The sequence below is a fragment of the Rhinolophus hipposideros genome (assembly GCF_964194185.1).
Source record: "Rhinolophus hipposideros genome assembly, chromosome: 6".
Taxonomy (NCBI): Eukaryota; Metazoa; Chordata; class Mammalia; order Chiroptera; family Rhinolophidae; genus Rhinolophus; species Rhinolophus hipposideros.
In genome coordinates this window covers 62,368,716-62,396,057 of record NC_138052.1, presented here as the reverse complement: position 1 = coordinate 62,396,057, position 27,342 = coordinate 62,368,716, and the positions used below count along the sequence as shown (strand labels likewise).

Sequence of the window (27,342 nt, the reverse complement as noted above, 5' to 3'; positions counted from 1 at the left end):
GATGAACCAGAAGAAACAGCAATGGGAACTATTAAAACTGAAACACAGAGAGCAAAAAGAATATTAGAAGAGCCTCTGTGACCTGTGGGACAACATCAAGTTTTCTAATTAATATATGTGCAATTACAGTCCCAGAAAGAGATGGGGAAGAAAAAAAAATTTGAATAAATAGTGGCTATTTTTTTCCCCAAATGTAATAAAAACTATAAATCCAAAAATCCAGAAAGCTAATGAATCCCAAGCAGGATTAACACAAAGGAAACCACATCAAGGTATATCATCATAAAATTGTTGAGAACCAATGATAAAGAGACAAATCTTAAAAGTAGTTCAAAGAAAAAGACATTACGTACAAGAAAAATGATAAGAATTACCATCGATTTCTTATTGGAAACAATGCATTATAGAGGATAACAAAAAGACATATTTAAAATGCTTAAAAGAAAATATTGGTTAATAGAGAATTCTACATCTAGTAAAAATATCCCTCAGAAATAAAACTGAAACAATAATACCTTTTTTAGACAAACAAAAGCTGAGAGAATGTGTTATCAACAGTCCAGAAATAAATGTTCAAGGTTTTCTTTAGGCTGAAGGAAAATATATGGAAACGTCAGTGTACACCGGTGTTCTCAACTGGTGACAGTTTTCTCCCCCAGGGAACACTTAGCAATGTCTTGAGATATTTTTGGTTGGCACAACGTGGGGGAGACTTACTGGCATTTGATCAATAGAGCCAGGAATGCTACTAAAAATCTGATGGTGCCTGGGACAGTTCCCTTCGACAAAGAATTATTCAGCCCAAAGTTTCAAGAGTGCTGAGGTTCAGAAAGGAACGAAGAGCACTGGAAACAATAGATATGTGCATAAATATAAAAAAAATTTTTTATGGAACATTGACTGTTTAAGGCAAAAATAATAATCGTGTACATGTATTAGGGAATTTATAACATAGGTGGAGGTAAAATGTATGACGGCAACCACATAGAGGAGAAATGGAAGTATACTGTTATGAAGTTCTTATATTACACGTGAAGTGGTAAAATATTATTTGAAGGTAGACTGTAGTAAGTTAAAGATGCATATTATAAACTCTAGAGTGACTGCTGCATAAATAAATAATCAGGCCTAGTGAATAATTGACTAGCGGAGATGAAATGAAACAATACAAAATATTCAGTCTGAAAGAAGATAGAAAAAAAGAAAAACAGAGCAAAGAACAGGTGGGACAAATAGAAAAGCAGCAACATGCTAAACTTAAACCAAGTCGTATTGCTAATTGCATTAAATGTAAATACTCTAAACATTCCAATTAGAAGGCAGAGGTTGCAAGACTGGATAAAAAAAAAAGCAAGACTCAATTACATGTGGTCTACGAGACGCCCAATATAAAGCCCAGTTTACTTTTATTTAAAAAGAAAGACACAGATAAGTTGAAAGTAAATGGATGGGAAAAGATACACCATGGAAACACTAATCCTAAGAAAGCTGGACTGGCCATATTAATATCAGCCAAAGCAGATTTCAGGACAGGGAATATTGCCAGAGATAAAGAAGGACATTTCATAATGACAAAAACGTCAATTTAATTCGTCACAAAATCCTAACAATTGTAGATACACATGCATCCAATTACAGAGCTTCAAAACTGACAGAAAAGAAAAATAGTCGAATCCATCATTGTAGCTGGAGGTTTCAACACTTCTCTCTTCGTAATTGGTAGAATAAGTAGTTAGAAAGTAAGCAAAGACATGTAAAACTTAACCCAATTACTTGACCCAATTGGCACTTACTGAATCATACAACAACAGGATATACGTTCTTTTCAAGTGCTCATGAAACATTCACCCAGATAAACCATCTGCTGGGCCACAAAGCAGCTTTAATAAATGCAAAAGGATTGAAATCATATAGGTATGTTCTCTGATTAGAACAGAATTAAACTAGAAACCAGTAACAAAAATATATTTTAAAAAATCTCCAAATATTTGGAAACTTGTATATAACCAATAGGTAGGTCAAAGAAATAATCGCAAGAAAATTTAAAAAATAATTTGTATCGTGCATGACTTTAAGGTTTTCTTTGCCATGCTGAAATTTTAATCTAGGTACACTTACCAAGCTACAATAGAAAAGATTGATAAATGTGCCTAATTTTAAATTTCATTATGGCAAAGAAAACCTCAAACAAATTCATGCTTAGAATGTATGATACCCACTACAAAATTTACACCACGGTATATGAAAACCACTCACAACTTTTTCTTATACTTTTCTGGTTTCATTTTGAGATTTAAATTTCTGATGAATATGAAATTTTCCCGCCTTCGTGGAGCTTACAGTCGAGTGGCCAGGAGTGCACATGGCTATTTATCTGTCTCAGTACCAATCAATACATAATCCATCTATTTAATCTCCTAATTTATAATGTCTCTTTTTATCACTTCTGTAGTTTTCTTATATGCTTGCATATATTTTCCACTCTTTTTTCGTTTTACTTCTCTTTTTATTCTTCTATTCATACCATGCTATTTTAAATTTTTAGTTCTTAAACTATTTTCATATCCATTAATGTTAATCCCCTCCCATTTATTTTCCTTATTAAAGTTTACCTAGCTATTCTGAAATACTTGTTACGTTTAAAATTCAATTGATGTTTTAACTGAAAATTACATTACAGGCACAGATGAAAGAAAATGGCATTTATGCAGCATTGAGCCCTCCTATTTAAGAACAGGAGGGCTTTCCATTTATTATTTGAGTTTTAATATTTTCTTCACGTGGAACAGTGCTTCTTTATCCTGGTTGTACATTACAATCACTTGGACAGTTTTTTAAAAAGACAGATGTCTAGGACCCCACCACCAAAGGCTTAACTGGTTTGGTGTGGAGTGCAGGCGTTGTGTATTTATTAAGAGCTTAAACCCAGTCAGGGTTAATTAAGAACTACTAATGTAGAGCCTGCATACTTCTAGCTAAGTTCCAGCTAAGGTGTTTTTACTTGGTTTAGTTTAGTTTGGGCTGATATTTTGAATGGCATCTGTTTTGTTCATTTATTTTCTAGTTGATTATTTTTTGCATGAAAAAAATCTATGACTTCAGAGTGTATTAATTTTGTAACGTGCCACCTTATTTTGTGTCATATACATTTATTAGCTGATTCTTCAGATTTTTTTATAGGCATTAAATTACACCATCAGCAAAAATGACAACTTTGCCTTTTCTTGTTCTATATGTATGCTTCTTATTCCACTATCGTGTCTATTTGTGTTGACTAATAATTCTATAAAAATAACAAGTAATAATTATGTTTGAGGGTATCCTTAACATGTTTCTGATTTAAATGAGAATATGTATAGTGTTTCATCCCTAAGCATAATACTAGTTTATCTCTTCAAGAAAATATCCACTTACTCATATTTTACTGGTTTTTAAATAAGGAATGGTGCCAATTAAAAAAACTCTGACTTAAATTCTGTCAAATACCTTACAGAAACCTATGAAAATTATCATGTTTCCCCCTTCCTTTTACCTATTAATATTTTGAAAGATATTTACAGATTTCAGATACTGGACCATGTTTGCACTGCTGGAATGACTAGGCTTCATTACAGCATATTGTTCTTTCAAAGTACTGCAGAATTCTACTAGCTAATATTTAATTTAAAATTTGGGGTCCATATTCTTTTTCAGTTTTCATTGCCAGGTGTTAGCATCAATATTATGATAGCTTAAATTTTGAGTAAGCTTTCTGTATTCATTTATTTTTATTATTTAATTTATTAAAATTCTAAAATAGTGGATTTCAGAGTATTTTGATTCAGACCCACAGCAAGAAATGCAGCTTTAAAAGGAGACCTGGTATAAATATACATACTGAAACAAAAGTTTCGCATAGTAATATTGCCCTGTATTACGAGTATGCACTCTACACTATTCTATTTCATTAAAAAATTCTCAAAACACTATTTTGAAAAATACTTTCTGTACTTTGAGGATTTGTAAGAATCATTTATAAACTGGCACATTTCGAAGAGTAGCTCTCTGGTAATCACTCCATTTTCTTCCTTGGTTATGTTTTTTCTAGAAATTCTGTATCATCTTAATTTCACACAAATTTGACTTCAAATTATTTGAATAATACTTTTGCAGTATATAAATTCTTAAATTCTTTAATTCTCTCAGTGTCTGTGAATCACTTCTCTTTCTCCTTTCTCATTTAGAATATTTGTACCTTCTTTGGATCAGTTAGCGTAGCTAGTGTATTGTGTTTTCTTCTCTCCTTAAGGAAACAGGTAATAGATTTATATTATCAATTCTACTGCTTTGCTGTTTCTGATTCAATTTCTGATTTTACCTTTTCTCTTCTGCTTTTGAAGGTTTAATTTGTAATCTATTGTGTAGATCATTTTCTAATTTTTTGAATTAAATTATATGTTATTTTCTTTCTTTCTTGTTTAGTAATATGTGTTTGAAGCTATGAATATAGAAGTAGTTGTATAGGTTTTAGGCTGTAATGTTTTCATTATTATTTTGTACACATTCTGCAATATTAGTTTTATTTCCTTTTTGTACCAAAGGTTGTTTTAAATAATTTTTATATTTCCAAGAGGTGGATATGTTGATTTTTATTTTGGTGATTCATTTTTATTTAACTACACTGTTATCAGAGAATATGGCCTGGATCATTTCTAATTTTTGGAATTTACTGAAGGACTTTTTTTTGTTGGCCAATATGTAATCAACTTGGTAAATGTTTCATGAGCTTTTAAAAATAAGATTGATTTTCAATTAACAGGATATCTATATCATCTATTCCATCAACCAAATCTATTTCATCAGTCTCATTGCTTCATTGTTCAAATATATCCTTACTAACTTTTGACTGCTTGATAATGAAGTGAATTAAAGTAGGCTACTGCTATTTGTTTCTGGTCATTTTTCCTGCAGTTCTGCAGTTTTTCTTTATGTGTTTTTATTATTATTCAGTGCTTTACGATTTATGAAAGTTACATCCTCCCTGTAGATCCTTTACTATCATAAAATTTCCCTCTTTGTCTTGTTTTCACTTTCTGTCTTAAATTTAATCCTGTGTGTGACAAAGGTCATGACCTCAGCTTTCTTTCTGTTAGCATTTGCCTGGCATACCTTTTCTTGCTTTTTCCTTTCTAGTTTTTTCATTCATTTTGCTTTAGATCTCCCTCTTGTGTACATCATCTATACCTATCCTTCACTTGACAAAAGTTCAATTTATAAATTTTCAATTTTGATATAAATATTTTTAGACACTACTGGTATTATTGTTATTAGATGTTGACAATGATTTTCATATTTAATATTTATTAAGCACTTAAATGGCAGCAGACACTATTCTTGGCATTTTACATTATTATTTCATTTAGCCCTTGCAGCTTGACTAATATTCTATTTTGTAGATGAGGAAATGGAGATTACCTAATTTGCCCAAAGTCAGAGAATTTGTAGAGACTGCCAGGGCAAAAGTATTTATTTGTTCATAGGTTTTGGAGAGGGGAGGTTTTATAAACTTCTTTCCAATCTCCCATTTGTCCTCTACTCCCCACTCCTAAGTCTCCATGTACATAAGTCATTCCAGCTACACCCAAGAAACTATTGGTTTGTCCTATAGTGCATATTCTATAACTTTGCACTTGCTGAAGTGAAGTTTTATAACTATTATCCACTCCTCTTTGGGAGCAGGCCAATGTTTTATATAAATATACTCAATGTCTACCCACAACCAAACAATGGGTATTAAATAAATTATTTGATGAAATTCTAAGTAGAGTCTTTACTACATTTTATCAAGTACTACAATTTCACTTGTTTTCTCATTAGATTTCTCCTCTGAAGCGGAGTAGAGATGAAAAATATTAGATTTCTTCAAGATGTAAGATAAAGGTAGAAAATTTGATCGTATTACAGTAGATTTAAATGTATTGAGTCATGTAAATATGTCCAATATTTAACACAAATTTTTGAATCTCACTAACTAGTAATGCCTTACTTATAGATTTTATTCAATACATTGCTATACGTTACAAAAAAAAGAGAGAGGATATGTAAAACTGGATTCAAGGTTTAAACTGAAGTCCTTATGACCTTAGAAAAATTGTCAATACAAGTGATGTAGTTCTTAAGAGTTCCCAGCAGGGGCCAGAATGTTCATGTTAAATCTAATCACTAAATGAAATGTTTTCACTATAATTCAAGGTTGTATCTATTTTCAAACCAATAAGAAAGTCAGATAGAACTCTTTATGGTTAAAATTAATAGAAACTACTGACATTAATATTATATTTCAAGACGATAAATATATAATTCAAAATATCTAAAAATGAGTTTAACAGAAATAAGGATGTTCTAGAGCAAAAGGCTGAGCCCAATGTCTGAGCAAATGGGCATCCAGAGCACATGCAGTCTGTAGACACTAAAACCCCATCCTAATTGCCAACACAGGTCATTGGGTCTTTGAGTTGCCAAGCCAGACCATGGATTGGGTCCAAGAACAAAGGGCACCACTGTGGCATTGACCCAGGAAATTGAGCACTGACCTTATTTGTTAATTTTAGAACATTTTTAAAAAATTCTTAACTCAATATAAAAGAAGTACTTGGTATGTCAAAAGTATTTCAATGCAAATTGCCTTTGTAAATCAAACACATTTTTAAATTCAATTCTAATTTAAATCATGTAACCTCTCTCTGGGCCTCAGTTTCTCCATCTGTTCATGAGTAGATTAGATATCATAATCTTAAAATTCTTATGTTCCTAAAATTTGATTTTTTCCCCCTCAGGCAAAAAGCATCATTTTTTTCCTGTCTCCAAATGCTTGCGTAGTGTCTATCACAAACCTGGTTCTCAGTAAGTGTTTAATGAACAAACAAATAGGTAAATGAACAAATGAATACATTTTTAAATAGTTCTTTCTAGGAATTTACAAAAGAATTTGGAAACAGAATTCCTCTGAAAGCCAATCCTCTGTGAATTATTAAAAACAACAATACTTTAGGCAAGTCCAAGGAAATAAGAAAATGTTTGCTGAACACTCTTGGAAAGAACTAAATTCTTCTAAGGCTATCATTACTTTCAAGCCATTAACTGAGTAAAAAGGGAGTTAAAAAGAGTTTAGGACTTTAAAATTTTAAATCTAAATGTAAATTTTTTTTTTTTGATTTGCAGAAACATTCTCTGTATTGAGTCTATGATTTCCAAAGATCCCCCAAATTGAAACCTGGAAAATTGCAAGATTTTTCTCTTGGGGAGTGGTTGTTTACTAGAAAGCCTAACTCTTGATAATAAGGGTAAAGATTTTTAAAACTAAAGTATGTTTTTGCCAATTCAATCTATATTGTCATCTGTTCTAGAAACCACGTGCTTGATCTAAAGTAAACATCATGAAAGAAACCAGTCATCAAAAATAATAAAAATGAAAACGAACTTATTATACTCTGTTTCTCACTTGTAAATTTAAAAAAAAATGGCTTAACTAAATTTGGGGAAGAAAATACATAGCTGCAGGCAGAAGTCTGTGTCTTCCTCAACCAGGCCGGTGGGCAATGGTGTGGAAGTTTGGACCACAAGTGAGAGTGGCTGTAGCAAATCAGAGAAGCCCAACTGGTGGAACATCTCAGGCAATCAGAAACATCCCTACATGCGATCTCACTGCATGTACAGTAAAATAAGCAAAAGGAAAATGTACACCCAGTAAAAGGGTTAAATTAGTGACTCTGAAACATTTTCCAAACACTAGCCACTGCCTTTGGTAAAGGACTTAAGTAGCTATACTTATTGTGGATAAAATAAGAAAATGATTTGAGCAAGGTTCTCAAGCTTGAATAATGTCAAAATTCCTCAAAGGAAAAACATTTTTTTTTTAGAACTCCCATAAAAAAAAGTCAACACCTATCACTTTAGGTGGCACTTGCAGCCAACTTGATTATAAAAACAAACAAACAAAACTCCTCACTGTAAACACTGTCTTTGTAGACACTGTAGAAAATGAAGACATTGAAGTAGTACTCAGACGTAAGGTGGTCTTCTATATGACCCAGAATATGCACAAAGAACTAAGTTTTATGAAATTACTTGTGGAACTCACAAATGTCCCTGGGAAGGTAAGGAACCTAGTTTGAGAGAACATTCTGAAAAATAAGTTGACTCATGTCAGGGGGCTACTCAAAAAGCTATGCTTTCTTGGGTTAAACTGAGGCAATAAACTCTATAGCAGCTTCCGGGATAAACTCCTTCCTGCTAGTATGAGGAGAAAGCAGGGAGAGAAGGGCCACTGAGAAACTCAGTACTTTACAAAAAGAATATGAAGGGAAGAAGAAGACTGTAACACATATAATCAGTTCACAGTTCTCCCCACTGTGTCAAGGAAAGCAGATTGTTCTGCCTTCGCCTTGCTTAAACACACACACACACACACACACACACACACACACACACACACTGCTCTTTTGAGATTTCTGTTCTCCTCTCTGGTTGCTCTGTAACCTCAGTTTGACCTAAATATGACCTATGTTGGGTAAGGGTGCTGGTAGTCTTACCTAGTGGTGTCACAGCAGCCTGGTCACTCTCTAGCAAGGTCCCTGTTAACAGCCACGCAGTGTCACTGGGTAGTCACAGATCATTAAATGCAAAAGCTCCCCTGGAATGTTCAAAGTGCAAGGTGCTCCACCGGAGAACTACTGGAGGTGGCAAGGACATAAGGACCTATAACACCAGTCTCCACTACCAGTGTGAGTAAGAGGGAACCCAGTAGAAATGCTATGAGCCACCGTCAGAGCAAACTAAAAATACAACCAGAGTCACTTCATAAGTCTATAAATATACTAATTATACCTCTTAAAAAATTAGAAAGTTGGTATTTCTTGTATTTAAGGAGACATTCATTCATTTATTGGTTCAGTCATTCAGTAAGCACCCTTTAACCAACCTAATTATGGGTCAGGAATTAGAGCAAGAGCTGAAGAGACAAAATGAATAAAACAATCCCGTGCATAGTCTTTTTGGAGGATGAAAGGGGAGAGATGGGAGGACAAGTAAGGAAACAAAAGCAAACATTTGAAAATTGTAATCATAGAGGACAGCGCAATCTATCAATTTTAAAACTAAGTCTTTGGGTCTAGCACATTTTTTTTTTCCAATGGAAAGATGAGGAAGCCAAATTGGAACTTTATTTATATTCTCTGTATTTCAAATGTATAAAAAATAAACTGGAGTTCCCACTTTGGAAAGGAAGGAGGGGAGAAATAGAATTTTGAAGTTTTCCTGAGTGAAATCTACCTCTAAAGGACAGTAGAATGCAGAAACTTTAAAACTGGGACAATATTATGAGGCATTACAATAATACACATGTTATAATCTGAAGATTGACTTGAAGACCAACCGCAAGAATTCCCACAAAACCACAGAACTGACACATGTGCAAATGTCCTCTGGATAAGCTACAAGTTGGTAGTTGGTGATTATAATACAATAATATTTCTATCTCTGCTCTTGGCAATAATTACATCTCAGTAAATAAATATACAATGTTTTAAGATGTCTATATTTAACATCGCATTGAAAGCAAAGCTACAGGTATTAGGAGGAGGGGACTTCAAGTTAGAGGGGAAAATATTCAATTAAAGTAGTATAAAAATTATTACTTTGGGGCATGAATATCAAAGTGTGGTCTGGGAAATCCATGGAGTGAAGACCCTTTCAGAGAGTATGGGGACTAAAAACTGTTTTCATAACAACACTGAGATCTCTTTTGCTACTCTCATGCTTTCTTACGCCTAAAGTGGGGTTTTCCAGAGGCTCCCTGATACGAGTATGTGACGACATCATCACTGTACCAGCAAATATATACTTGTGTATGTCTACATTCCAAAATTTCTCATGTTTAATGTATAATGTTAAATATTGAGAGATATGACCCACACAAAGAAAAGCTTTTGAGGATTCTAAATAAATTAGGATCCTCAAGAGTACAAAGAAATCCTGAGACCAGTTTGAGAATTATTGCCTTAGGGGATAAAGCTCAACTGAAAGAGCACACCTCATCAAATTTCCTCATAATTTACATGAAGAAACTAGATTGTCGGTTTCATGAAGACAGGTCCTGTCTGGCTGATTGTTTTCTCCTCAGAATCTAGCACACACCGGGCACATAACAGGCATTAAAATATTTCATAAAATAATAAATGAATGAATACATACATACATTCATCAATAAAGTCTTTGCTAACTGACTTATTCAGTCACATAAACGTCAGCAGCAAAGCCAGAACTGTATTCCAGATCTCCTGTCTTCCATTCCTGTACTGTTGCTCCCTAGCTCAAGGATATTTGTTTTTGTTAATTTTTGTTCTATAATCTATTGAAAGCATGGATAATCAGATATCATCAATGTGAGATGACCATCTGCTCATGCTGTTATGTGAGTTGAGCGCTATATAGTTTTTTTTAACCTTAGCATATCCCGTATAAAGTGATACCAAAGAGTTGTCATTATGAGGACATGGCAAGAGTGATCAGATAAAATGTGACTTTCTGGGTTTTTCCCACAACAGAGTTGACTTTTTTATGATCCATTATTATTCTAATTCCCAGTCTCCTCCTTCTTTTTTGGTCACATCATTAAACTTCTAGCAAGACTTTATGTTAGTGCACTCAGTAGTTCCAAGACTGCAAAGAGTGGACATTCTTTTGAAATATGCTTTACACTCTCAAAGTTGTTTTGAAACACCCCTTGGTATGTGTGATGGAAGTGAGAGAAGTTTGCTTGCTACCTTATAATAGTTACAGAAATGGAAGGCGCACCCAGTACAAAGAAGGACAGGGGAAAGAAAAATACAAATCTTGTAAAGATTGGCCACCTAAACTCTGACTCCCATGAAAAACCACTTTCAAACATGGACAACCTAAGACAAAGCCAACCAGCTGGCCCACCAAGCTCTCCCAGTCAACTAGAAGGAATTCTGTCCTCACTCATCATAATGACACACTATCCTGCCTCCTTCCTGAAAGCAGCCAGAGTTGGGTCCCCGCAGTCAGATCAGGTGAAGTGCCAGCTGCTGGTGAGCCTGTGTGCTCTGGGGCCTTGGGGCGGCTGCAGTCACTGCCAGGGGAGAAGGAATATACGTTCTCAAAGTTTTTTGAGTACCTTTTAGTTCATTCAATACTGACCTCTAAAGGAGGTGATTAGTTGATTTGTTGATTCTCATTATTCACGGTAGGTATGTCATATAAAGTCACCACCAACTCTGAGTAAGTGATTACAGAACCACTGCTCCTAGGGGAAATAAAAGGTTAGGTTCCTGTGAGCCCCTGGTCACAACGTTTTCATCAACTAATCAATATATAACTGTTTTATATGCATTTCTGTTTAAAGATATCCAATATATATTGTTGATTCATTAACATCGAACTCAAGGTCAAAAGCACTATAACTCAAGCCTGAACAAAGATTATCTAACACATATTTTTCAATAAGGAATTTTATTTTCCTGAGTCATATCACACCCTTCTTTAAAAACAAAACAAAGCAAAACAAAAAAAAAAACACATTGTGGTAAGATATACATAACATAAAATTGACCATTGAATCATATTTAAGTGTACTGTTCTGTGGCATTAAGTACATTTACACTGTTGTGTAACGATCATCAACATCCGTCTCCAGAACTCTGTATCTATTGCACAGTAGCTTTCCCCACCCCACCCTTTCTGCCAGTCCGTAGCAGCCACCAATCCACCCGCCATCACAGCCTCCTGTGCTGTGAAGCATAGCACTTGAGGCCATTGTACTTGAGGCCATTTTAAACAGCAGAATCACCCCAAACAAGGACACACAGAAACCCTGAAAAACATGACACTAAATAGATTGCAAAAAGAGCATTTGTGTACAGTCTGAGAGAAGAAACAAGGCAGAGAATTGCCTTGTTGGACCTCAGTTGGGAACCTGTGTGTCAGAAGCCTCAAATTTTTCCCTATTTTGCGCATGTTCATGACTGACTACAAAAGTGCCATAAGTATGGATTGGGGGTTAAAAATATATTTTATTAAGTAGGCAAATTTGTAAATATGGGATCCATGAATAATGAGCATTGACCATATGTGGAGATGACAACCTTTGTTTACTTCATTCCAGCAAGTCAGAATAAAGAGCTGAAACATGCCTTGTAATAAGGCTGCCTTAGAAAATTTTGTTTGTCTCAGAGGCCTAGAGAGGTAGCCTACGTGAAATGATAATTGGCAGCTACAACCTGAAGCAGTTCTAGTTCATGTGGAGGATAAATTTAAGCATAATCTCAAACCCCTCTGCATGAAACAAAAACCAAGCACTCATGTACCAGTTATCAATCACTTACTATATGACAGGTGCTATATTCAGCAATTTACATGCATTATTAAATTACATCCCCCCAAAACTTTATGAGGACACTGAAGATTAGTGAAGTTACATAGCTCATCCATTATTACATAGTAAGAGTTGGCAAAGTTGAGATTTGAACTCAGGTCTATCTGACTTCAGGTCTATCTCCACTGCTATGCAAATTCTAATCAAATTAACAAAAAAAAGATTTGACATCTTAGAAGTGTATGGGAGCATATGTTACATTTATTATAATATTACTAAATTTATACATTGAAAAATAAATTTACCAAACAAATAAAACTTTATAAGCCTGATCTAACATTGTTCCACAACAAAGAGTATCTGAAATCCTTCAGGGCATCTGGTTTGTGTCTGGTTTTCCTTAATCTTTAATAATGGGCAAATCTAATGCATTATGTAAGGCCATTTTTTTCTCAAGAGATGTAGATACCTCTTAAGAATTTGACGAAAATGCATTAACTTTTCAGGCTACTGAGTTGCATTTTAGTGCACTGAGGCAGTAAATTAGCATACAATGTGCAAAAGGAGTAGTGACCTAAAAAATAAATATTTGATATGAGCCATTGCATTCTCTTGGGGAAAAAAAAAAAAGTAATGGATTAACTCTGTTAGGAATCCTTAGCTTCCCAAAAAGGAGTAGGGAGAAGAACTCTCCTGTGGCCTGGAAACAGCTTCTGTTTCTTGCTGGCTATGTTTGTTTAGCTCTTTATTAGCCCATTTGATTAGATCTTGTGGCTCCGAAAGCTAAAGTTGAGAGTTTGATCCCTACAGAGGCCACTTAAATTTAGAGAACAAAAAGCTCTATTCTCTGCTTGCAGAACTTACCCCAAATCCCTGCCAGGTGTCTGCCCTCTGGTCAAACTGGCAAAGGGGTGCAAACCTATCACAGTATTGGGAAACAAAAAAAAAGGGCACCCTTTTATTGTGGTGCTCTTCCCCTTTTGTATCAGAATATTGTGAACACCACAATATTCCGATATAATTTATAGAGAATAGAGACCATATTTTTTTACTTTTGCTACTGGAAATCTGAGGCAAACTGCAGTTAGTGCTGCACTGCCAGTCATAAAATCCATTATCTTCTTATTCTAAGTTCAGAGGTTTTTCTACCAGCTGACATTATCTTCTTGGAAGTAAACAATGAAGAAACATCTTCTGAGAAATATCAGTCTGCAACTTCAGGACAGGAAACAACAACAGTAATCACTCAATAACTGAGCACAATTTTCATATTAATCAAAGACATAAAATTATTTAAAAATACTTCCATGCACAATACATTATCACAAGTATGATTTTCAACATGTGCTAAAAATTTAGTCAGGAAAAGTTTTTCAAATTATAGCTGAAAATCTTTCACTAGAATGTCAATCTTGACTTTTCTTTTCATTCAGGTCTTCCTAATTTAAATTTATATTTCCCTAATTACACAGGACTAAAGACAACTTAATACAACAAATAAAATTCTTTTTACTTCAAATGCTTGCCTAAATAATATAAAATCATTTTAATTTTTGAGGAAGTAACATTTCAACTTTTTAAGTAGGAAGTGTAAATTAAGATTTCCTTATTTAAATTATAACTTATTCACATATAAAGAAGATTAATAAGATTTAAGTGTAGTTTATATTATTGTTAGCATAGACTTTAATTTTTCAAATGTCACATATATCTTTCATTATTTGTAGATTTATTTCTTTTATGAAGTACTCAAATGAATCAGCTCACCCTTGACTGTAACAAAATACTGTTTGGTGACTTGTGACAGACAGGGTTTTAACCTCTGACAGCGAGATTCATTGTGGAGCAAGAGCCAATCATAGATCCTGACGACACTTGTCTCATCAAAGTTGGAATATAAAAAGCCACTTGGAATACAGTATAAAAGATTCACTGGTGTGGCAAGTTGTCTCTCCGATTGTACAGGCATTAAATTTTGGCTTGGCATTACTCAAAAGCAAAAGAAAAGTAAAAGAAGGAAATAAGAACAAGGGAAAAGATTGTATTGATTTTAAAATCATGCAAAAACTGCAAATCTATGTTTATATTTACCTGTTTATGCTGATTGTTGCTGGTCCAGTGGATCTAAATGAGAACAGCGAGCAAAAAGAAAATGTGGAAAAAGAGGGGCTGTGTAATGCATGTACTTGGAGACAAAACACTAAATCTTCAAGAATAGAAGCCATAAAAATTCAAATCCTCAGTAAACTTCGTCTGGAAACAGCTCCCAACATTAGCAAAGATGCTATAAGACAACTGTTGCCCAAAGCCCCTCCGCTCCGGGAACTGATTGATCAGTACGATGTCCAGCGAGATGACAGCAGTGATGGCTCCTTGGAAGATGATGATTACCACGCTACGACAGAAACGATCATTACCATGCCTACGGAGTGTAAGTAGTCCTATTAGTGTATAGCAACAATTCTGCCGACCGCTCTAGTGTTTATGAGAAACAGATCTATTTTCAGGCTCTTTTAACAAGCTGTTGGCTTGTATGTAAGTAGGAGGGAAAAGAGGTTTGTTTTTGCAAGATTTCATGAGAAAAGTATTAATGAGACTAATTTCTGAAAATGCTTGCATACCATTAACGTTATTTAAGTTGTAATGTGACACATACAACGTGCTCATGCTTTCACAGCTTAATACCACTAAGGCAGTTATTGAGAGAGACTACAAACAATGTTAAAATGTACATGAAATTTCCTAATTGCATTTGGTGGCTGGAAATATGCATTTATAGTAATAAGCTTTCTCACTCAGAATAGAGAAAGGAAGAAATTTGTACATGTTTGAGCCTATGTGAGCATTTGCTGAATGCCTACACAATGACTTCTGTTATTCGAAACGATTTCTCGCAGTGTTTTTATGTTCTCCACAACTTAAAATATTCATTTTTGAAAGCTATTACACTGGAGAGCATGAAGAAATATTTTTAAAAATTGTAATGTATTAATAACAGCGAAGATGAAGCAAACACAGCATAACGATCACCAGGAGCTGATGGTCAGAAAATGCCTAAGAAATAGACATTTTAATCAAGTAGATTACGACTCACAAAGTGTCACTTAAGCCTTGACCATGGTACTGTTGTTGTGGGTCCCCAGTCTGCATATTTCCAGGCAGGAACATCACTTACTAAGCTTCTGAAATATTATTTTATTCTTCATGGGAGGGAGGACTATTACCTGTAGTATCTACATTGCTTCTGAAAGAGAATATATTTCAGATCATTCCCTTTGCAGTTTAAAATTCTAGTCAAGAAAAGGGAGACAGGGACCTTCAGAGAGAAGGCATGACAAGAAAGATTTTGTGCCATGAGTCTGATCTTGCTTTACACAGTGCTTTATACACTTTAAACTGGACTTGAAGTAGTTTCAAAATACTATTTTCCTTCTAAGTAAGCAACAAATAATTTTCCTTTGAGACCCTGCTCTCAGACAGTCCTGGAGCAGATTTTTCTTATTTATAAACAATCTTGGAAAAACCAAGAGGAAAGAAATTTCTAAGTGCTTCTGCTTATACTGACAGCCTGACACGAAAGACAGTATTTTCTAAATTTTGAGATAGCCTGAATGCAACATTTACATTTTGGTGCTAATTACCTGCTTAGTTTTGTTCCTTTAAAAGGCTATTCCAGCGCCAAAATGTAACAGATGTACTATATTTTCTACTAATTCCCGAGGCTCAGTTAACTGCTCAGTGTGTCTTGTCCCCAGGTAATTCAGGCCTGGGGGAAGGGTTCCTTCTACCAGACTGATTGGTACAGCTGCTCAGTAAGTGTAACTACTCAGATTCCCAAAGAATTCTAAGTGGATGTTCCTCCACGGTGTCTCTTGTTCTCTCTAATCATCATCATTTTAAAATCTCATCCACTGTTCATTCCTTCATAGAATTTTCCTTCGTCCATAATTCTCTGGAAAGGGAGTAGATCCTTCATAAACAGCTGAAAAAACATGTATCAAAAAAATTCCGAAAAGCTAGAGTAATTATTTTCTTTGATATTTTTTCTGAGTTATGAATGAAATTATACAGCTTTTTATTTTAAAAGACTAGATATGCAATCATTAATCCCATAGAAAAAATGCTCACCAATTAGTTATGAAGGGGGTTGTTCATTGTTTATGAGAAATAATTTCAGTAACTCTTTTCTTAATCATTTATAGCTGATCTTCTAATGCAAGTGGAAGGAAAACCCAAATGTTGCTTCTTTAAATTTAGCTCTAAAATACAATACAATAAAGTAATAAAGGCCCAACTGTGGATATATCTGAGACCCGTCAAGACTCCTACAACAGTGTTTGTGCAAATCCTGAGACTCATCAAACCCATGAAAGACGGTACAAGGTATACTGGAATCCGATCTCTGAAACTTGACATGAACCCAGGCACTGGTATTTGGCAGAGCATTGACGTGAAGACAGTGTTGCAAAATTGGCTCAAACAACCTGAATCCAACTTAGGCATTGAAATCAAAGCTTTAGATGAGAATGGTCATGATCTTGCTGTAACCTTCCCAGGACCAGGAGAAGATGGGCTGGTAAGTGATAACTGAAGATCACATTCTAACAACCTTGCTATGTTATCAGTATAATGTGAATGAATAATAGTGGAAAATAGCCACCAAGGTCCTAAGCTCATAAGCCAAACAAAGGTATCTTACCCTAATGGCAGCCCTGTACCCAATAAAAGTAGGTATCTAATTTCATATCCTATGAAATACCCTCTTGATACTTTTACTTTGCATGAGATTAAATAGAAGTTGTACCATAGTCCTTAACTTCTCAGGTAGTTCTTTTGAATTGGGAATGAAATATAAAGTACTTTTCATGGATATACTACATGATTACATGAATAAAATCATGAAATCTTCATAGTGGATTCTAGTATCTATCCAACAGATTAAAACATTTTTTCGCCCAGAAGAGTGAAATGTGTTGAAATTTTTTGGCTAAATAAAGCAGAAAAAAAACAAACTTTAAAAATTATAATTAAAATGAAATGCTTTTATTTATAACAATTAACTAAGTACAATATGTTTAGGCTTATATTTTATTAAATACACTACATTTAAGGTCCCTCATTATAAATATGTTCATTATTTTGTAGGCTATTGATGCACTGATGTATGTGTAGAGTAACTTGTGAATTATGCTAATAAAATTAAATTTCCAGGCTAGTTAACCTGTGTTGCCCAGCTTATTTCTGAGCTGCCTTGCCATTCTTTTGCAAGCGTTTACTTAGGTAGTGCCAACTAATTTAATATCAGGCTAAGCAGATGACAGTACTTTATATATTATAAAAATTAACAAAAACAATTTAAAACCTATACATTTAGTTACTCTCTGGCTTACCTATGCTTCTGTTTACTTCTGTTTTCAAAAACTTATTTAATGGGACCATATATTTTACTTTCATCTATTGGCATAATTTACAACAAAAGATTATACTTGCAATCAATAAATGTTATCTTTTTAGCTCTTAACTGGTCTCATTTATAAAGAATATATAACTAACAACTCAGATACACTTTAATGAAAACATATTCTTTAAGAGAGTATACAGTTTTCCAAATGATTTATTTTTCTTTAAATATGCTGTATAAAGTGTTATTGAATCTTAAAAAATGATTGTTATTGTTTTTATAATCTTAAGTACCAATAACTACTAGATCTACTTTCATTTTGGCATAGGATAAAAACTACCATTAACTATTTAAGAAAGTGTTCTTTTTTACAGGTGGCAATTTAATGATTAAAGTTGGTGAAGTGACAGGTTGTTATTATTAAACAGATGGTTAATATGACATAGTCTTCAGATATTTCCATGTAAAAGGAAAAAAGTCTCAAATGAATGACAAGATTGGGACAGGGAAAGGATTAAAAATTATTGTTTAAATATCTGGCTAGAAACATTTTTCAGCCAAAGAATAGAGGAAATATTTTTCAATCTATCTCTCCCTCTCCTAGGGTTTCTCTTTGCAACCCACTGTACATACCACCACCTTCATCACCCTACCTTCTTCCTTTTCCCCATTAAAATCCATACAATGTTGGGAGGTAACTGTTTTGTTCTGGTTTTAATATCCAAGTTTTCCTGAGTAGAGGATGGATGAATATACCTATCTCTCCAGGAGTCATCAGACATATTTAGCCAACATATTTGATCAACAAGTGTGAAAAGGGAGTAACCTCTTCCCTCCCTTCTTGCCTCCCTCTTTTCCTCCCTCCCCACTCTCTCCCTTTCTTCTCATAAATATTCTGTAAATATTTTCAGAGCATCTCTTATGTGCCAGGCATTGGGACACTCAACCTGGGGAAAACAAAAATTAAACAGATACAGCTCTGACACAGGGGTATTTGTATTGCCGCTATGTACTTTTGAGCCATAGGGAAGAATCCAGCCTAGTGTAAATGAAAATCCCTCAATGCTGTGCCTTTTAAAAATAAATGTGGTATGAGAAAAATGATTCCCTCTTCAGTAATGACAGCTTGAGGTAGGAAACTGTTTCAGGATCCATAAATATTACTGATTGTTCTTTCCTTTTCATATAGAATCCCTTTTTAGAAGTCAAGGTAACAGACACACCAAAAAGATCCAGAAGAGATTTTGGACTTGACTGTGATGAGCACTCAACAGAATCTCGATGCTGTCGTTACCCTCTAACTGTGGATTTTGAAGCTTTTGGATGGGATTGGATAATTGCACCCAAAAGATACAAGGCCAATTACTGCTCTGGAGAGTGTGAATTTGTATTTTTACAAAAATATCCTCATACTCATCTTGTACACCAAGCAAACCCCAGAGGTTCAGCAGGCCCCTGCTGTACTCCCACAAAGATGTCACCAATTAACATGCTATATTTTAATGGCAAAGAACAAATAATATATGGGAAAATTCCAGCCATGGTAGTTGATCGCTGTGGGTGCTCCTGAGATTTATATTTGGTTCATAACTTCCTAAAACATGGAAGACCTTCCCCTCAACAATTTTGAAACTGTGAAATTATGTACCGCAGGCTATAAGCCTAGAGTATGCTATAGTCACTTAAGCACAAACTACAGTATATGAACTAAAAGAGAGAATATATGCAATGGTTGGCATTTAACCATCAAAATAAATCATACAATGAAAAGTTTTATGATTTCCAGAGTTTTTGAACTGGGAGATCAAATTACATTTATGTTCATATATGTATATATATTACAACATATGCAGGTAAATGAAAGCAATTCTCCTTGTGTTCTAGTGAATTAAAGGAGTATGCTTTAAAGTCTATTTCTTTAGGGTTTCATTTAGAGTTCACAGAAAAATCTATATATAGTATTGGTAAAATGCAGGATTGTTATATACCATCATTTGAATCATCCTTATACACTTGAATTTATATTGTATGATAGCATACTTGGTAAGATGAAATTCCACAAAAATAGGAATGATACACCATATGCAAATTCCCATTCCTATTATGATTGGTACATTACATTAACAATCCCTGCCAATGGTGCTAATACAATAAGCTGAATGGCTGATGTTATCAAGTAAAAAACATTCAGTTAAATAATAAGTTCCTCCTTTCTTCAGGTGTACTTTCACACACCTCCAAATGGGGAATGGATTTTCTTTAATATAAGAAGAATCATTTTTGTAGCATACTTGGAGAAACTGCATTATCTTAAAAGGCAGCCCAAAAGTATTCATTTTTATCAAAATTTGAAAATTACAAAAATTTCAAAATTACAGCCTGTCTTTGTAGCATTGCAGTTTTTATGACAAACTAATGGAAATGACAAATTCTATCAATATTGTATAAAAAGACTTTGAAACAATTGCATTTATATAATATGTATACAATATTGTTTTGTAAATAAGTGTCTCCTTTTTTATTTACTTTGGTATATTTTTACAGTAAGGACATTTCAAATTAAGTATTAAGGCACAAAGACATGTCATGTATGACAGAAAAACATCTGTTTATATTTCAGAGCAAATTAGCAGATTAAATAGTGGTCTTAAAACTCCATATGCTAATGGTTAGATGGTTATATTACAATCATTTTATATTTTTTTACATTATTAACATTCACTTATGGATTGATGATGGCTGTATAATGTGAATGTGAAATTTCAATGGTTTACTGTCACTGTATTCAAATCTCAACGTTCCATTATTTTAATACTTATAAATATTATTAAGCATACCAAAATGATTTCACTCTATTATCTGAAATGCAGAATAATAAACTGATGATATCTTAACAAGAATTGTTCATTTTATAATTCAGTAATGAATCTACTTCTTCATATATTTACTTCTGCTTTGTAAATTAGGATTTTGTTAATCAAATTCATTGTACTTATGATTAAGTGAAATTATTTCTTACATCTAATGTGTGGAAACAATATAAATATTAAAGTGTTTTCACTTTTTTTTGAAAGATACAACAGTTTTATGTTATGAAGATTAATTCTGGATTTCTGATTTTCACTTTATTATCAAAGTCTAATGGTTTAGCACAAAAGTTTGGTTTGGGAATTTTATGTCTGTTACTCTAGTTCTTGTGAGAGAAATTCCTGTTAATTTTGTCCTAGTCAAGTTGCTTTACACATACAAAAGCAAGAACTAGTTGTATCTGTTTCATGTCTCTTTATCTTGACCTGAAAACTATTTATATGTTTTCATAGGTTCAATTTCCAAATGATTGCCGTTGGCAAAGGTATATGGTCCTAGAGTTACAAGCTCTACTGAAGCCTCAGGGACATAGGGAAGCTGCATCTTTTTCCTAGCACTGAGTGATACTGGCACATTTATCTGAGATTTGTGGGCACCAGTTTTCAAACTGAATTGAAAAATAAAGTGCCTAGAAATCCTTAAGTGCTACACTATACATAAATGTTTTTGAGGTGCACTCTTTCTTCCGCCCCTTAGTGGTTTAGTAACTTAGCTGTAAAGCAGTGACTAACTCTAATGGTGGAGGTGAATAAAATTCTCAATAGTGTCATGGTTCCTGAATAAATAATTTATAATTAATGTAAAGTTAATTTTTAATCACTAATAATATTACAGCAATTTCCACTCATACAAAGTGTAGTACCTTTTTCTAATTTTCATACTGACATATTTAACATTGACAAGCCTGAAGCTGTAAGGGGGTTCCTCCTGTGGGGGAATGAGCCAGCTACAGTGATGGGGTGAGGCCACTTCCAGTTGCACACACTAATCTAATTCTTCCAGGGCCGTGACCCTAAAGTCTGGGGCAGCAGACCCATGAACATACCTTAGACTTTAGAGTATAAATAACTGGGGACCTTGATCTCTATGGTGAGGACTGAGGAAGGAAGACCCTCAGTTTCCAAGGACCCAGTTACTGGACTCCCCAATCTTTATGTTCACCCTTCTCATGGGGCCCTAGGATCACATCACCAACCTCATCATATGGCCCTCTCTTGTAAGGAAGCATCAGGACCAATCTCTTCTGTGACAGGACATAGGCACAACAGGACCAGGTCCTAGAAATGGCAAGGGTATTCTGCCAGTCGGCCTGTGGGTACATCACTTTCTCATTTTTGGCACCCCGAGAATATTCACTTGTGATACATAATACTAAGTCCCTGAGATTTTCAGAAAACATCATATAAAGTTCAATGCAGTGTGTCAGTTTTAATATTCTGAGTGTTTTGTAATGCTTCCCACAAACCTGTATTAGTTTAAAAAATAATAAAAATAAAAACAAAAAACCTTTTCAAACTCTACAGTTCTTTTATATTTATATTTTTTATATTTTTATATATTTTAAATATATAAATTTTAAATATATAAATATATAAATATATAAATTTTAATATATTTTATATTTTTATATTCAAGTTGGTTTTTTCACTTCCATATAAAACTTTATTAAAGTAAAGAAGGCAATAATTTGATATAGACAATAACTAACTAAATTAGAGCTCACTTATTCTATTCTCCCCCCCAAAAAAACTAATTCATTTCACTTTAAACCTCGATACATAAACATTAGGATGTCAATGACCATTTTTAAGCCTGTTGAAAACTCTGGACACTCTCACCAGAAAAAAAACACACAACCTCATATTTTTGCATATAGTATCAGGGAATTTAGGGTTTTCCTAGTGCTCATTCATAGACTCTAGCCTACAAAACCTTGGTAGGGACACTGAATTTTCCTTTTTAAGATGAAAATTATTTATGAAATAATAAAATATATTTATAAAGACCAGCTTTCCAATGAAAAAGTTTTAATCATGAAAGAATTTGAATCTGGGAAAAAGAAAATAAATATCAAGTCGGCCTGGATGTCTTGACATGCTAAAACCCTTATTTGTTTACCCAAGCATTCTATGCTTCTTGAGGATCATCTACTCACCGACTGGCAACTCTGTGATACATTAGACAAGTGACTAAAAAGCACTTCAAATTATGAACTCAAATTCTTTTTATATCCAGAGGGTAAGGCGGGTGGGGGGGTGGAAGATGAGGGTAAAGGGGATCAAATATATGGTGATGGAAGGAGAACTGACTCTGGGTGGTGAACACACAATGGGATTTATAGATGATGTAATACAGAATTGTACACCTGAAATCTATGTAAATTTACTAACAATTGTCACCCCAATAAATTTAATTTAAAAAATCTTTTTATGTGTCAAAAACAAAATCAAGAACTAATCAGGGCTGATGTATGGGTGCCAGAATCAGGAGGGTATTAGATGATAATATTTACTGAGTACCAGATTGTGTCAGGCACTTTTCTGACATGCTCAGTGTGGGGGACATGAGAGTCCCCAATATATGAGTACAGAAGAGAACTCTGAGGAACCGAGACAATAGGAGATATCTCAGTGGCCCGGCCTGTATTTGAATTAAGAGCAATAATGATTCATTCCTCCGGTTACAGTAATTCTTCATTAAGCCCTAATGGAAGAATGAAACTATGTTTTTTAATGTTTATGTTTGTAATATACCTTTCTTTTGATTCAGCATTGGTTTTTGCAAAAGGTTGTGTGGCTGCATTTTAGTGAGGGAGGGGCAAAGTTGGTATGAATGAGAATGTGGATAAAGAGCAGGTGATTAGCAAAGCGGAGAGAGGTACACACAGAAATGGAAAGAAGTCGGTGTCATAGGATGTGAGAGCTAGAAAAGATCTTAGAGAGCCTCTAATTTACATATGATCGAATTGAAGTCTAAAGAGAGGGTTTCCCAAATTTGAACAGAGAATTGGTTCAAAAACCAGACTAGAACTCTGAAATGCTGGAGTACAATGGATGGTGGGTCAGAGTGAGAGGAATGATTCCAAAAGACAAAATGCAGGAGGGCTAAAAACAGAAAAGCTCATGGATTATTAGCTGGGAAAAGTCAATACTGGACACTAAATAAGTGTCCATAGGATTATAATAATTTACACCAAGAAAAACCTGGGGATTTTCTTGGACAAATAGACTCTAATGGGAAATCTATGGTAGCGTCTGATTAAAACCACCACTTTGTTGGGTATAGGAACAAAAATTAAAATAATTAATTAATAATTATATAGTTTCAAAGTGCTTTCACATTAATGATATAATTTTATCTGCATAATGCTAAAAGTTAAGTATTATCACACCCATTTCATAGAGGGAATTGAGGCTGAGACATTAATTACATTACCGAAGGAAACAGTATTTATATTTGTACACTAATTATATAAGAAATAGAAACCTATCAATTATACCTCAATTTAAAAAAAAAAGAAATCTAAATCAGTGTTAATTTGTTTGATCATTCATTCCAATAGTACTTACTAAAAATGTAGCGTGGGCAAAAACTCCATTTAGAACAGCAAATAATCACTTTTTTAAATAAAACACATGAATACTACCCCATAATATAACTAGTAAATTAAAACATAGGCTAAAATGTGATATACAAGTCATGACTTGCCTGGCATGTAACATATAGTGTTGAAATTTCATTTCCATGGTCATTCAGTTCCAGTTTACACACTGCAAAACACATCATAGTAAACTATACTAATTTTGGTCATCCCTGAGTAAGATGTCAAGCAATGCAAAATGGCACTAAATTTAGTTCATTCATGTCGAGATGGAATTTTCCAGAGGAAGTCTTTAGAAAATGAATACATTTTCATTAGATAGCATGCATAGTTAATAGAAGACAATCTTTGTTGCCATTTAAAATGCAAGCCAGAAGGAATATTTACATATATTTTACTAGATTACATATCAAAATACTTCAATGAATATCATCACATCCTGTCAAAACCACAAGATGCTCTTGAATACAAGATTTTACATATGAAGCTGCCCATTTTGATAGACATAAATGTATGTATAATAATAACAGATAACTCAGTAATAATCTCTAAGAAAGGCTGTATATCTCACTTCAGCTATGGTTTAACATTATGCAAAATATTCCTGATACACAAATACTCGTACATTGTCTAGCGATGAAACAAAGACATACATGTTTAATTTTCATTTATTCCAGTTTTGGATTATTGTGGGAAAAGTTTTTAAGAGTGTAATGCTATAATCTCTGCTCCATAATAAAGGTGATGCTTATATTAGACTCACATATATATTTACTTTCGTTAAAAGTTGACTTTAATAAAATACTTTTCTATTCTACATATGCATTATAGGCAAAACACTATTCACTAGAATTAGCTTATAGCGATCTAAAACATATTCCCAGATTCTGATGCTAAGGAGATCTGTTGGAAAGTTCTCATGAGAAGGTCCAATAGCTAAATTTGATTCAATTAATTTTAAAGGTCACTTTAAGCCAAAAATGTGAAAAGATTAACCTACTAACTCACCTCTTTGTTTTCCTAACCATTCAAGATTATTTCTTAAGAAAATGTTTTTCTGTAAGTGTTATATTCTCTTTTTTCCTAATGTCTGATGGACACTATTGAGGACAAAATCGGATTATGCGGTTTTGGCCATGGGTCCTCCACAAGACTTTCCCAGATCCGCTCCCACGGACACTCACTCTAAGAAGCCAAACGTCTCTTGGCTCTCTTCCCACGGAACTTAGAATTCTGGCATTAACCTCTCTACCGGGCCAAAACAGAACATGTCAATACAAGAACGTGTGCCTACATCATGACATCAGAGCCTCATAACGCTGAGAGAGAATTCTGAAAGTGAAAATCAAGCATAAAACACCAATTTACTGAAGTGACTGTGGGAGAAAATCCAAATTGTTAAATGGAAACAATCAGGCAGTCCTTGAGGCAACTGCTTGGCCTCCAGCTCCAAGAATGTCTTCCTGAAAAGCTGCATACTTCTCAGCAACTCAAGTAATTGCATGAGTGATGTGGCTGCCTGCACCCAAAGTAAAGGATTCTACTGAGGAACCTCAAGTCCTCTTGGGCTCTGAACCAGGCCAGGTGCCATGGGACAGAAGTTACAGCAGAAAAGAGCAGATGAGGATAGTCCTCCCCACTTGTAGATCTATCTGGGCAGCCAGTAAAGTTGTTGCAAAGCCTAGCATGGACCAGGACCTGTGTCTTAGAGTCAGACAGAATTCTAAGGAAGTTGCAGAGGATTGATGGAAACCTAGCTAGGTTCCCACCTACTCCTAGGTCAGCATGCACCCCTATGACTAAAACAAATTGCACCAAGTGGGACTCTGCTGGGAGAAATAGCCCTGCAACTGCAGTGAGAGCAGAGCTCTCTGCTTTGCTGATAGAGGTGGGTGGACTATGAACAGAGAGCCCCACTTTGTTTGACGAGACGTTTGACCAAAGATTCCTGGTACTGGCCAAAGAAAGCAGTGTCACTTCAGGACAGAATTTGTGCTAGTAGAGGCTGGAATTTGGCTATGTATTTGTTGACACAACATATATTGTATTGATACAATACATGTATCAAGGTATATTACAGGTATATTACCTGTTCAGTGTGCTCATATGTGCTGTTCAGCTTGGCAAGGAATAAACCACCCACAGGATCTTGGACAAGAAGCATGAGTATTTACTTTACAACAGAAACACATTATATAGATATTATCTCCATTTTAAAATGAGGAAATTGAGAATCAGAGAGACTCATGACAAATAATTGACTAAAATGGGTGCATGCATGATGGGAGAAACACAAATACAAATGTAGTGGTAAAATGTTTTAGTCATTAGCTCAGATGTGAAAAAAATATAACTTTTAAATGTTGTAAAACCGACATCAGCTTTTACCTAAAGCCCCCCTCATGCTATATCACCATTTCTAGTTTATAGATGCAACATCATGATGTCAGTGGGAACCACGTAAGTGATACTTATCATCTCCCTGGACCTCACTCAGAAAATAATGCACAATATCCCCCTACACTCAAAGATCTAAACTTAAAGGAGGATTGCAATGTGTCTCTGCCACCTTATGTCCAGCTCGGTCTATGACGTAGGCATCAAAAAACACCAATGTCTGAAGCTTCTCTCTTCCCATCAAATTCACTCCCATCATCAGCTCAGGAGGTCTTTATGTGAGAAGATACAGGAGTAGATTCTGGCTGACTGAATCTATTTACTAACTCTTTATATTTCATACATGAACCTAGACTCTTGAACTTAAAAGATAAATACTTGCCACCTATTTTTTCTGATTCTGACCTGGTAAGTATCCCTTGGAAATATATGATCTTCTAATAAATCAGTGTTAATTCTCACTAATAATAAAATGACATATTATCCTTTCACCTACAAATGCACTACATTTTTATATTATCTAGTGTTATTAGTAATGTGATCATAAATGAACACTTTGTGCATTGCCTGCAGAAAGGCTTTGAGCAGTTGCCTTCCAATATGTAACAAGATCCTTAAAAGTCCACACATTGCTTTTACTTCTAAAATTTTATCCAAAGATAACAGAGATGTACATATGTAAGTAAAATCATGTTTTTATTA

The 27,342-nt window shown here is 34.3% G+C and overlaps 1 protein-coding gene across 1 annotated transcript; it reads left to right on the top strand.

Annotated features, from left to right (window-relative positions):
* Positions 1-14,294: 14,294 nt before the first annotated feature.
* On the top strand, positions 14,295-22,119 carry MSTN (myostatin). Its single transcript, XM_081051581.1, has 3 exons — positions 14,295-14,804; positions 16,576-16,949; positions 18,964-22,119. The coding sequence occupies exons 1-3, from the start codon at positions 14,432-14,434 to the stop codon at positions 19,342-19,344; spliced, it is 1,128 nt and encodes a 375-aa protein (XP_080907707.1). The 5' UTR covers positions 14,295-14,431; the 3' UTR covers positions 19,345-22,119.
* Positions 22,120-27,342: the final 5,223 nt, after the last annotated feature.